At 39.8% G+C, this 13,348-nt stretch overlaps 1 gene segment (V, D, J or C); it reads right to left on the bottom strand.

Moving 5' to 3' along the window:
• Window positions 1-12,964: 12,964 nt before the first annotated feature.
• The window catches only part of LOC122904011, a 46,613-nt gene continuing 46,229 nt past the window's right edge, over window positions 12,965-13,348 (bottom strand). The window contains 1 exon segment of the C gene segment in view: window positions 12,965-13,281. Within this exon segment, the coding sequence occupies window positions 13,139-13,281 (143 nt within the window).

The following is a 13,348-nucleotide window of genomic DNA, read 5'->3' as shown; positions in this document are numbered from 1 at the left end:
GAGAGAAGAACCACATGGTCCTCTCAATTGATGCAGAAAAAGCATTTGACAAAATCCAACATCCGTTCCTGATTAAAACGCTTCAAAGTATAGGGATAGAGGGAACATTCCTGAACCTCATCAAATCTATCTATGAAAGACCCACAGCAAATATCATCCTCAATGGGAAAAAGCTTGCAGCCTTCCCATTGAGATCAGGAACAAGACAAGGATGCCCACTTTCACCACTCTTGTTCAACATAGTATTAGAAGTCCTAGCAACAGCAATCAGACAACAGAGAGAAATAAAAGGTATCCAAATTGGTAATGAAGAAGTCAAACTCTCTCTCTTTGCAGATGACATGATTCTTTATATGGAAAACCCAAAAGACTCCACCCCCAAACTACTAGAACTCATACAGCAATTCAGCAGCGTGGCAGGATACAAAGTCAATGTGCAGAAATCAGTGGCTTTCTTATACACTAACAATGAAAATACAGAAAGGGAAATTAGAGAATCGATTCCATTTACTATAGCACCAAGAACCATAAGATACCTGGGAATAAACCTAAATAAAGAGGTAAAGGATCTATACTTGAGGAACTATAGAACACTCATGAAAGAAATTGAAGAAGACACAAATAGATGGAAGACCATTCCATGCTCTTGGATCGGAAGAATAAACTTTGTTAAAATGTCTATACTGCCTAGAGCAATCTATACTTTTAATGCCATTCCGATCAAAATTCCACCGGCATTCTTCAAAGAGCTGGAGCAAATAATCCTAAAATTTGTATGGAATCAGAAGAGACCCCGAATCGCTAAGGAAATGTTGAAAAACAAAAATAAAGCTGGCGGCATCAACTTACCTGATTTCAAGCTTTATTACAAAGCTGTGATCACCAAGACAGCATGGTACTGGCATAAAAACAGACACATAGACCAGTGGAACAGAGTAGAGAGCCCTGATATGGACCCTCAACTCTATGGTCAATTAATCTTTGACAAAACAGGAAAAAATAGACAGTGGAAAAAAGACAGTCTCTTCAATAAATGGTGCTGGGAAAACTGGACAGCTATATGTAGAAGAATGAAACTTGACCATTCTCTTACACTGTACACAAAGATCAACTCAAAATGGATAAAAGACCTCAACGTGAGACAGGAATCCATCAGAATCTTAGAGGAGAACATAGGCAGTAATCTCTTTGATATCAGCCACAGCAACTTCTTTCAAGATACGTCTCCAAAGGCAAAGGAAACAAAAGCGAAAATAAACTTCTGGGACTTCATCAAAATCAAAAGCTTCTGCACAGCAAAGGAAACAGTCAAAAAAACAAAGAGGCAACCCACGGAATGGGAGACGATATTTGCAAATGGCAGTACAGACAAAAGGTTGATATTCAGGATCTATAATGAACTCCTCAAACTCAACCCACACGAAACAGACAAACACATCAAAAAATGGGCAGAAGATATGAACAGACACTTCTCCAATCAAGACATACAAATGGCTATCAGACACATGAAAAAATGCTCATCATCATTAGCCCTCAGGGAGATTGAAATTAAAACCACATTGAGATATCACCTTACACCAGTTAGAATGGTCAAAATTAACAAAACAGGAAACAACATGTGTTGGAGAGGATGTGGAGAAAGGGGAACCCTCTTACACTGTTGGTGGGAATGCAAGTTGGTGCAGCCTCTTTGGAGAACAGTGTGGAGATTCCTCAAGAAATTAATAATAGAGCTTCCCTATGGCCCTGCAATTGCACTCCTGGGTATTTACCCCAAAGATACAGATGTCGTGAAAAGAAGGGCCATCTGTACCCCAATGTTTTTAGCAGCAATGGCCACGGTCGCCAAACTATGGAAAGAACCAAGATGCCCTTCAACGGATGAATGGATAAGGAAGATGTGGTCCATATACATTATGGAGTACTATGCCTCCATCAGAAAGGACGAATATCCAACTTTTGTAGCAACATGGACGGGACTGGAAGAGATTATGCTGAGTGAAATCAGTCAAGCAGAGAGAGTCAATTATCATATGGTTTCACTCATTTGTGGAGCATAACCAATAGCATGGAGGACAAGGAGCGTTAGAGAGTAGTAGGGAATTTGGGTAAATTGGAAGGGGAGGTGAACCATGAGAGACTATGGACTCTGAAAAACAGTCTGAGGGGTTTGAAGGGGCGGGGGGGTGGGAGGTTGGGGGTACCAGGTGATGGGTATTATAGAGGGCACGGCGTGCATGGAGCACTGGGTGTGGTGAAAAAATAATGAATACTGTTTTTCTGAAAATAAATAAATTGGAAAAAAAAAGAAAATGTGGTATACACATACAATGGAATATTGGCCAGCCATCAAAAAAATGAAATCTTATTTACAAGGGCATGGATGGAACTAGAGGGTATTATGCTAAGCAAAATAAGTCAATCGGAGAAAGACAATTATCACATGATTTCCCTCATAAGTGGAATTTAAGAAACAAAACAGGGGAGCATAGGGCAAGTGAGGGAAAAATAGAAGACAAAATCGGAGAGGTAGGCAAACCATACGAGACCCTTAACCATAGGTAACAAACAGGGTTGTTAGAGGGGAGGGGCATTGGTGGATGGGGTAATGGGGTAATGAGCATTAAGGAGGACACTAGGTATTATATACAACTGCAGAATCACTAAACTCTACCTCTGAAATTAATAATACCCTATATGTCAAGTAATTGAATTTAAATTAAATTAAATTTTTTAAAAATGGCTTTGCTCTAATTCTTCTTGACTCTGCAGTCATTTGTCTCTTTAGAGGCACTGAGAAGATACAGCTTATGACATCCAATGACACAGTGGAACTCAGGGTCTCTGTATGTCTGTATTCCTGTGAGGAAAGAAGCACCTGCTGTTATAATGTCTACAGTCTGCCTGTGCTAGTAGTTTCATGGTGAAGGATCTCATGTCTCCCTGTCTATAGTGACAAAATGAGACTGAAAATAGGAACCTCAGTAAATCACCTGCCGTGGAAATGAGTAGGTCTTGGTGGAATGTCAGGGATCACCTAATTCTACAAGTCTGCATGTTATTTCTTTCAGAACAGTGTCATCACAGTGGACTGAGGTTGCAGTGTCTCAATACCCCTGATCTTACAATCCCAACTCACGTAGCAGCTATTGGAATGAGCCTTGGTGCAAAATATGGGGGCCCTCACCCACAGCCTTGACAGAAGGAGCATGCTTGTGCAGATGGATATGTTCTTCCAATTAGTTGTGGCCCTTTGGATGAGCAAAGTTGGCTGGGGTTTAACTGTCCTTATTTTATCTTTCAACATGGCAACCGCCACTGACAGTCCCATCTAGTAAAGGCCTTTTTGACTTCAAGCATTTTCCATGAATCAACCACATTTGACAGAGCACATAGATAAAACAAGCCTGAGAAAATAGAACACCATCACCACACCAGCACCCTCCTGCCACTAACACTGGTCTCCAGCACCTCCCCCTCTCTGCATCTCCCAGTCCTGGGCAGTCCAAGTCCAGTTAGGGAATGAGGGTACTAAGGAGTTGGAAGCCACAGGAGGCACTGCCTAGGAGCCCCAGCAGTGACATCAGCTCCACACAGCTTTCTATCTTTTGTTAGTTTTTCCTTCTGTATCTCAATGATTTCCCATGCAGAAACAGTTCCAGATCTCTAAGTAGAAGCCAGGCATTTGTCCTAAAGAAGTCTGATCGCATTCTAGAGAATCAAGGAGTAGAAAAAAATTAAATTCCCACTTTCTTGTATCTGGTGGGTCCTCTACTTGGGAACCTCTACTTGGTTTCCACTAGAACCTGTTTCACAGAAATGAGGCTGATTGTAAATAAACAGAAAATCCTTCCCAATTTTTTTTCCTTTTTTTTTTTAATTTATTTATTTTCAGAAAAACAGTATTCATTATTTTTTCACCACACCCAGTGCTCCATGCAAGCTGTGCCCTCTATAATACCCACCACCTGGTACCCCAACCTCCCACCCCCCCACCACTTCAAACCCGTCAGATTGGTTTTCAGAGTCCATAGTCTCTCATGGTTCATCTCCCCTTCCAATTTACCCAAAAGCACATACCCTCCCCAATGTCCATAACCCTACCACCCTTCTCCCAACCCCCCTCCCCCCAGCAACCCACAGTTTGTTTCGGGAGATTAAGAGTCACTTATGGTTTCTCTCCCTCCCTATCCCATCTTGGTTCATGGATTCTTCTCCTACCCACTTAAGCCCCCATGTTGCATCACCATTCCCTCATATCAGGGAGATCATATGATAGTTGTCTTTCTCCGCTTGACTTATTTCGCTAAGCATGATACGCTCTAGTTCCATCCATGTTGTCGCAAATGGCAAGATTTCGTTTCTTTTGATGGCTGCATAGTATTCCATTGTGTATATATACCACATCTTCTTGATCCATTCATCTGTTGATGGACATCTAGGTTCTTTCCATAGTTTGGCTATTGTGGACATTGCTGCTATAAACATTCGGGTGCACGTGCCCCTTTGGATCACTACGTTTGTATCTTTAGGGTAAATACCCAGTAGTGCAATTGCTGGGTCATAGGGCAGTTCTATTTTCACCATTTTGAGGAACCTCCATGCTGTTTTCCAGAGTGGTTGCACCAGCTTGCATTCCCACCAACAGTGTAGGAGGGTTCCCCTTTCTCCGCATCCTCGCCAGCATCTGTCATTTCCTGACTTGTTGATTTTAGCCATTCTGACTGGTGTGAGGTGATATCTCATTGTGGTTTTGATTTGTATTTCCCTGATGCCGAGTGATATGGAGCACTTTTTCATGTGTCTGTTGGCCATCTGGATGTCTTCTTTGCAGAAACGTCTGTTCATGTCCTCTGCCCATTTCTTGATTGGATTATTTGTTCTTTGGGTGTTGAGTTTGTTAAGTTCTTTATAGATTTTGGACACTAGTCCTTTATCTGATATGTCGTTTGCAAATATCTTCTCCCATTCTGTCAGTTGTCTTCTGGTTTTGTTAACTGTTTCCTTTGCTGTGCAAAAGCTTTTGATTTTGATGAAATCCCAAAAGTTCATTTTTGTCTTTGCTTCCCTTGCCTTTGGCGATGTTCCTAGGAAGATGTTGCTGCGGCTGAGGTCGAAGAGGTTGCTGCCTGTGTTCTCCTCAAGGATTTTGATGGATTCCTTTCTCACATTGAGGTCCTTAATCCATTTTGAATCTATTTTTGTGTGTGGTGTAAGGAAATGGTCCAATTTCATTTTTCTGCACGTGGCTGTCCAATTTTCCCAACACCATTTATTGAAGAGGCTGTCTTTTTTCCATTGGACATTCTTTCCTGCTTTGTCGAAGATTAGTTGACCATAGAGTTGAGGGTCTATTTCTGGGCTCTCTATTCTGTTCCATTGGTCTATGTGTCTGTTTTTGTGCCAGTACCATGCTGTCTTGATGATGACAGCTTTGTAATAAAGCTTGAAGTCCGGAATTGTGATGCCACCAACTTTGGCTTTGTTTTTCAATATCCCTTAGGCTATTCGAGGTCTTTTCTGGTTCCATATAAATTTTAAAATTATTTGTTCCATTTCTTTGAAAAAGATGGATGGTACTTTGATAGGAATTGCATTAAATGTGTAGATTGCTCTAGGTAGCATAGACATTTTCACAATATTTATTCTTCCAATCCAGGAGCATGGAACATTTTCCCATTTCTTTGCGTCTTCCTCAATTTCTTTCATGAGTACTTTATAGTTTTCTGAGTATAGATTCTTAGCCTCTTTGGTTAGGTTTATTCCTAGGTATCTTATGGTCTGGGGTGCAATTGTAAATGGGATTGACTCCTTAATTTCTCTTTCTTCTGTCTTGTTGTTGGTGTAGAGAAATGCAACTGATTTCTCTGCATTGATCTTATATCCTGACACTTTACTGAATTCTTGTACAAGTTCTAGCAGTTTTGGAGGGGAGTCTTTTGGGTTTTCCACATAGAGTATCATATCATCTGCGAAGAGTGATAATTTGACTTCTTCTTTGCCGATTTGGATGCCTTTAATTTCCTTTTGTTGTCTGATTGCTGAGGCTAGGACTTCTAGTACTATGTTGAATAGCAGTGGTGATAATGGACATCCCTGCCGTGTTCCTGACCTTAGTGGAAAAGCTTTCAGTTTTTCTCCATTGAGAATGATATTTGCAGTGGGTTTTTCATAGATGGCTTTGATGATATTGAGGTATGTGCCCTCTATCCCTACACTTTGAAGGGTTTTGATCAGGAAGGGATGCTGTACTTTGTCAAATGCTTTTTCAGCATCTATTGAGAGTATCATATGGTTCTTGTTCTTTCTTTTATTGATGTGTTGTATCACATTGACTGATTTGCGGATGTTGAACCAACCTTGCAGCCCTGGGATAAATCCCACTTGGTCGTGGTGAATAATCCTTTTAATGTACTGTTGAATCCTATTGGCTAGTATTTTGGTGAGAATTTTTGCATCTGTGTTCATCAAGGATATTGGTCTATAGCTCTCTTTTTTGATGGGATCCTTGTCTGGTTTTGGGATCAAGGTGATGTTGGCCTCATAAAATGAGGTTGGGAGTTTTCCTTCTATTTCTATTTTTTGGAACAGTTTCAGGAGAATAGGAATTAGTTCTTCTTTAAATGTTTGGTAGAATTCCCCCGGAAAGCCATCTGGACCTGGGCTTTTGTTTGTTTGGAGATTTTTAATGACTGTTTCAATCTCCTTACTGGTTATGGGTCTGTTCAGGCTTCCTATTTCTTCCTGGTTCAATTTTGGTAGTTTATATGTTTCTAGGAATGCATCCATTTCTTCCAGATTGTCAAATTTGTTGATGTAGAGTTGCTCGTAGTATGTTCTTATAATAGTTTGTATTTCTTTGGTGTTAGTTGTGATCTCTCCTCTTTCATTCAGGATTTTATTTATTTGGGTCCTTTCTCTTTTCTTTTTGATAAGTCTGGCCAAGGGTTTATCAATTTTATTAATTCTTTCAAAGAACCAGCTCCTAGTTTGGTTGATTTGTTCTATTGTTTTTTTGGTTTCTATTTCATTGATTTCTGCTCTGATCTTTATGATTTCTCTTCTCCTGCTGGGCTTAGGGTGCCTTTCTTGTTCTTTCTCCAGCTCCTTTAGGTGTAGGGTTAGGTTGTGTACCTGAGACCTTTCTTGGTTCTTGAGAAAAGCTTATACCGCTATATATTTTCCTCTCAGGACTGCCTTTGTTGTGTCCCACAGATTTTGAACTGTTGTATTTTCATTATCATTTGTTTCCATGATTTTTTTCAATTCTTCTTTAATTTCCCGGTTGACCCATTCATTCTTTAGAAGGATGCTGTTTAGTCTCCATGTATTTGTGTTCTTTCCAAACTTCCTCTTGTGGTTGAGTTCTAGCTTCAGAGCATTGTGGTCTGAAAATATGCAGGGAATGATCCCAATCTTTTGATACCGGTTGAGTCCTGATTTAGGACCGAGGATGTGATCTATTCTGGAGAATGTTCCATGTGCACTAGAGAAGAATGTGTATTCTGTTGCTTTGGGATGAAATGTTCTGAATATATCTGTGATGTCCATTTCATCCAGTGTATCATTTAAGGCCTTTATTTCCCTGTTGATCTTTTGCTTGGATGATCTGTCCATTTCCGTGAGGGGAGTGTTAAAGTCCCCTACTATTATTGTATTATTGTTGATGTGTTTCTTTGATTTTGTTATTAATTGGTTTATATAGTTTGCTGCACCCACGTTGGGGGCATAGATATTTAAAATTGTTAGATCTTCTTGTTGGAGAGACCCTTTGAGTATGATATAGTGTCCTTCCTCATCTCTTATTATAGTCTTTGGCTTAAAATCTAATTGATCTGATATAAGGATTGCCACTCCTGCTTTTTTCTGATGTCCATTAGCATGGTAAATTCTTTTCCACCCCTTCACTTTAAGTCTGGAGGTGTCTTCGGGTTTAAAATGAGTTTCTTGGAGGCAACATATAGATGGGTTTTGTTTTTTTATCCATTCTGATACCCTGTGTCTTTTGATTGGGGCATTTAGCCCATTAACATTCAGGGTAACTATTGAGAGATATGATTTTAGTGCCATTGTATTGCCTGTAAGGTGACTGTTACTGTATATTGTCTCTGTTCCTTTCTGATCTACCACTTGTAGGCTCTCTCTTTGCTAAGAGGACCCCTTTCAGTATTTCCTGTAGAGCTGGTTTGGTGTTTGCAAATTCTTTCAGTTTTTGTTTGTCCTGGAAGCTTTTAATCTCTCCTTCTATTTTCAATGATAGCCTAGCTGGATATAGTATTCTTGGCTGCATGTTTTTCTCGTTTAGTGCTCTGAAAATGTCATGCCAGCTCTTTCTGGCCTGCCAGGTCTCTGTGGATAAGTCAGCTGCCAATCTAATACTTTTACCATTGTATGTTACAGACTTCTTTTCCCGGGCTGCTTTCAGGATTTTCTCTTTGTCACTAAGGCTTGTAAATTTTACTATTAGGTGACGGGGTGTGGGCCTATTCTTATTGATTTTGAGGGGCGTTCTCTGAACCTCCTGAATTTTGATGCTCGTTCCCTTTGCCATATTGGGGAAATTCTCCCCAATAATTCTCTCCAGTATACCTTCTGCTCCCCTCTCTCTTCTTCTTCTGGAATCCCAATTATTCTAATGTTGTTTCGTCTTATGGTGTCACTTATCTCTCGAATTCTCCCCTCATGGTCCAGTAGCTGTTTGTCCCTCTTTTGCTCAGCTTCTTTATTCTCTGTCATTTGGTCTTCTAGATCACTAATTCTTTCTTCTGCCTCATTTATCCTAGCAGTGAGGGCCTCCATTTTTGATTGAACTTCATTAATAGCTTTTTTTATTTCAACTTGGTTAGATTTTAGTTCTTTTATTTCTCCAGAAAGGGCTTTTATATCTTTGGAGAGGGTTTCTCTAATATCTTCCATGCCTTTTTCAAGCCCGGCTAGAACCTTGAGAATTGTCATTTTGAACTCTAGATCTGACATATTACCAATGTCTGTATTGATTACGTCCCTAGCCTTTGGTACTGCCTCTTGTTCTTTTTTTTGTTGTGAATTTTTCCGCCTTGTCATTTTGTCCAGCTAAGAGTATATGAAGGAGCAAGTAAAATACTAAAAGGGTGGCAACAATCCCAGGAAAATATGCTTTAATCAAATCAGAAGAGATCCCAAATCATGAGGGGGGACTTCTCCCCCCTCACGATTGGGTGAGGGATCTCCTCTGATTGGGATCTCCTTTGATTGGGACCTCCCAATCTCTTCTGATTGGGATCTCCCAATCTCTTCTGATTGGGATCTCTTCTGATTTGGGGATAAAAAGAGGTTCAAAAAGAAAGAAAGAAAAAAAGAATTAAAAAAAAGAGATTGAATTAAAAATTCAATCAAGAATTTAAAAAAGTATTAAGAAAAAAAAAGATTGAAGAGATTAGGATCTCTTCTGATTTGGGGATAAAAAGAGGTTCAAAAAGAAAGAAAGAAAAAAAAAGAAAAAAAAGAATTAAAAAAAAGAAAATGAATAAAGAAAAGTATAAAAAAGAAAAAAATATATATATTAGATAATCTAGTTAAAAACGTTAAAAAAGAAAAGGGTAAAAGTTATAAAAATATTTAGCAGAAGAAGAGAAAAAAAATGAAAAAGAAAAAAATTAAATTAACTGCAAGACTAAAAAATCACAGGCAGAAAGCCATGAGTTCCGTGGTTTGTTTTCTCCTCCTCTGGAATTCTGCTGCTCTCTTCTTGGTATTGAAACTGCACTCCTTGGTAGGTGAACTTGGTCTTGCCTGGATTTCTTGTTGATCTTCTGGGGGAGGGGCCTGGTGTAGTGATTCTCAAGTGTCTTTGCCCCAGGCGGAATCACACCGCCCTTACCAGGGGCCGGGCTGAGTGATCTGCTCGGCTTTGCTTTCAGGAGCTTTTGTTCCCTGAGCGCTTTCCGTAGAATTCCGGAGGACGGGAATACAAATGGCGGCCTCCTGGTCTCCGGCCCGAGGAGCCGAGAGCCCAGGGCCCCACTCTCCTGTGCGCCCTCAGCGAACCGCTCCTAGTAACTTGTGTCTGCCTAACCTTCAGCCGCGCTCCGAGCTCACCGAGCTTGCGACCGGTTCAAGGCAACACCGAGCTGCGAGCTTACTGTCGGCTCTGTCTCTGCAGCCGGCTTTCCCGTTCCAATAACCGCAAGCTCTGCGACACTCAGACACCCCCCGATCCTTCTGTGACCCCGCGGGACCTGAGGTCACGCCGACCCCGTGTGGGCTTCGCCCCGGTTTAGCCTCCAGAGCGATGTCCCTCAGCGGAACAGACTTTTAAAAGTCCTGATTTTGTGCTCCGTTGCTCTGCCGCTTGCCGGGAGCCGGCCCCTCCCCCGGGGTCTATCTTCCTGTCGCTTTGGATTCACTTCTCCGCCAGTCCTACCTTTCAGAAAGTGGTTGTTTTTCTGTTTCTAGAATTGCTGTTCTTCTTCTCTTCGATCTGCCGATGGATTTGCAGGTGTTTGCAATCTTTAGATAAGCTCTCTAGCTGATTTCCTGCTAGCTGAGGTAGTCTCAGCCTGCTACTTCTCTGCCATCTTGACTCCTCCCTCCCATAAGTGATCCTTCCCAATTTTAAGTGAGGCATTGTTTTATTCCAGTATATAAAAACTTTTACTTTAAGAAGATTCATTTGTAAAAGAGAAAAACAATAATTTATTTCTTCACCCATCAACCATGCATTGAACATTTTGTTTTACACTCATGTTTGTAGAGATACACACATACACACACACATATAAATGAGTGTCATACTTATTAGCATTATTACTCATAGAAATCATGGTCAAAGGACTGGACAAATATTGTACAAAGGAAGAAATAGAAATGGACTGGATATACAAAAAGATGATTATCCTCATTAAAAGAAAAGTAAATTAAGACATGAGGAGATACTATCTTTTCACCCATCAGATAAGGAAAATTATGATGTTTGCAGCATTGTCCTGACATTCACCTACATCATGGAAGGAGTGTACACTGGTGCTAACACTACCAGAATAAGTTGGCAGTACCAATCAAAGTGACCAAAGCATACATCCAAAGTGTCATAAAACATTGTTATAATTTCAATATATTTTATGATAATAAAACATTGAAAATAATTCACTGGTCTATCCAGGGAACTGATCTTATAAAGTACCTTGTAAAGTATATAGTTGCCAATAAAATATTCTCCATCTATGTAAGTGTTCTTTTAAATTGACATAAAAAGAGTAGAAGGGTATATAAGTGAAGGTGCAGGATAATGTATGTCATTACTACCTGTGTGTTAGAAGGAAGAAAATTAGATCTATATGTATTTTTTTAATATCTAAGTTCATACTTGCCTAAATAAAACCTGGAAGGATGGGCAAGAAACAAAAGATGTGACCTGTAAGTGGTGGGCAGGTAGTGACAGTGGCTGGAGTAAGATTTTGTAGTTCAATTTTTAGAATGTTTAAATTTTGGAACCATGTGAATGTATAATCTAAAAATTTTAGTAGGACCCTGCCATGCCTATTTCTTCAATAATACTTTCCTTTTTTAAAGTTTTTATTTATTTATGTAATCTCTACAATCTCTTTTTAAAATAAATTTATTTATTTATGTAATCTCTAAAATTTTTTTAGTTTTTATTTATTTATGTAATCTCTACAATGAATTTACAATGAGATCGAAAGTCTCTCATTCTTTAAACTGAATCAGCCAGCTACTACCTCAATAATACTTTCTGATTAATTTTCCATTTCTTCAACAATCTATATTTTTGTGTAGATGCATACTAGCCCATCATACATTAATTTTATTTTTTTAGTTTCTTATTGGGCATTTTTTAATTAAATTGATTTATTTATTTTCAGAAAAACAGTATTCATTATTTTTTCACCACACCCAGTGCTCCATGCAATCCGTGCCCTCTATAATACCCACCACCTGGTACCCCAACCTCCCACCCCTCCCCGCCACTTCAAACCCCTCAGATTGTTTTTCAGAGTCCATAGTCTCTCATGATTCACCTCCCCTTATTGGCATTTGATTTAATTTGGGACTGTTGTAAATAGTGGTATGGTATTGCACTTAAATCTTAGTGCCTACAATAAGGGTGTGCAAGCAGGTGTGTTTTCTCCTATTTCTAAAGTAGAACTGCCAACAGTAGATGCTAATGTTGTTGAAGATTCATATATATTCAACAAAATTAACTATCTCATTTACACAACTCCAGGAGATGGGGCATAACATATCTTCATTTTATAAATGAGAAAGTTGCAGCATAGACAGTTCAAATAGCTATAGACTCAATATTTAAACCCAGGTACTTGGCAGGTTCAGAGTTCATGCACTTAACTCCTCTACTACTCTACTTTTTCAATGTTAGCGGGACTCTACTGGGGTTCTTGTGGGATTAGGAAACATGGGTCTGAGCACACCTGCCTGTCATGCAACAATGTTATACTGTCACTACCAGAATGTTTCAAACCAAGTGGGTCTGAATCTGCTCACCTTTGAAGGAGAAATAACTTGGGCACCTTCACTGGCTATGGCCCCCCTGGTGTGGGTGTCCCAAAGAAGGCTTCATAAGGACTATCTCAGGGCAAGATTTGAAATGTGAAATTGACCAATATTACAACCAGTCCTGAATTTGAAAGCTCATTTGTCATGCTATCCCTTACCTTGGCCTCTCAGATTGCCCCAAATGAAAGTACACAGATGCAGAAGTAGACTTTTGATTGTTTTTATTGTGCCTATTATGAAAGCAAAGATGTCAGTTTCCAGATGTGCAAAATAAAAGGTTTTGAAGCAATTATCTGGTTAAAGGGCCCCAGGAGATGCACCTAGAAGCTCTGTGTTGGCTAAACTTAGAGGCACAGGTGGCTCTGAGGAGCTGGCAGACATTAAGGAGAGAGCAGTGTTGAAGCCCTTGACCCTACACTTAAGTCATGGCAGAAGTTGTTCTTGCTGCAGAGTGAACTTTTCTGCTTGCCCAGTTGTTTGTAAAATCATTCTGCAACAATGACACAATAGAAAGACACATGTGAACTGAAATAACCCAAATCCAGAATACCCCATTATATACTCAGATGATGCTTTAGGCAACAATAGCTAATGAAGACAAGTGGACACGTGAAGCCATGATGTGCTAGGAGCTCTTCCCATTGCCACAGAGTGCTGGTATCCCAAGAAGATAGAAGAGAATGATGGTGAAGTAGATCAGGTTCTTGAAAAGGAGGAGAAGGTAGGTGTAGTAGGCAGAGGTGTTTATGAGCTGCACCTGCAGGGTGTCTAAAATAGGTCATTTATTAGTTTTACCTTCTGTTCTTTTGAAGGGCTATAACTTATTAATGGGAGA

The sequence above is a fragment of the Neovison vison genome, chromosome 4 (assembly GCF_020171115.1).
Source record: "Neovison vison isolate M4711 chromosome 4, ASM_NN_V1, whole genome shotgun sequence".
In the NCBI taxonomy this organism is placed as follows: Eukaryota; Metazoa; Chordata; class Mammalia; order Carnivora; family Mustelidae; genus Neogale; species Neogale vison.
This window is presented reverse-complemented; position numbering and strand designations above follow the sequence as displayed.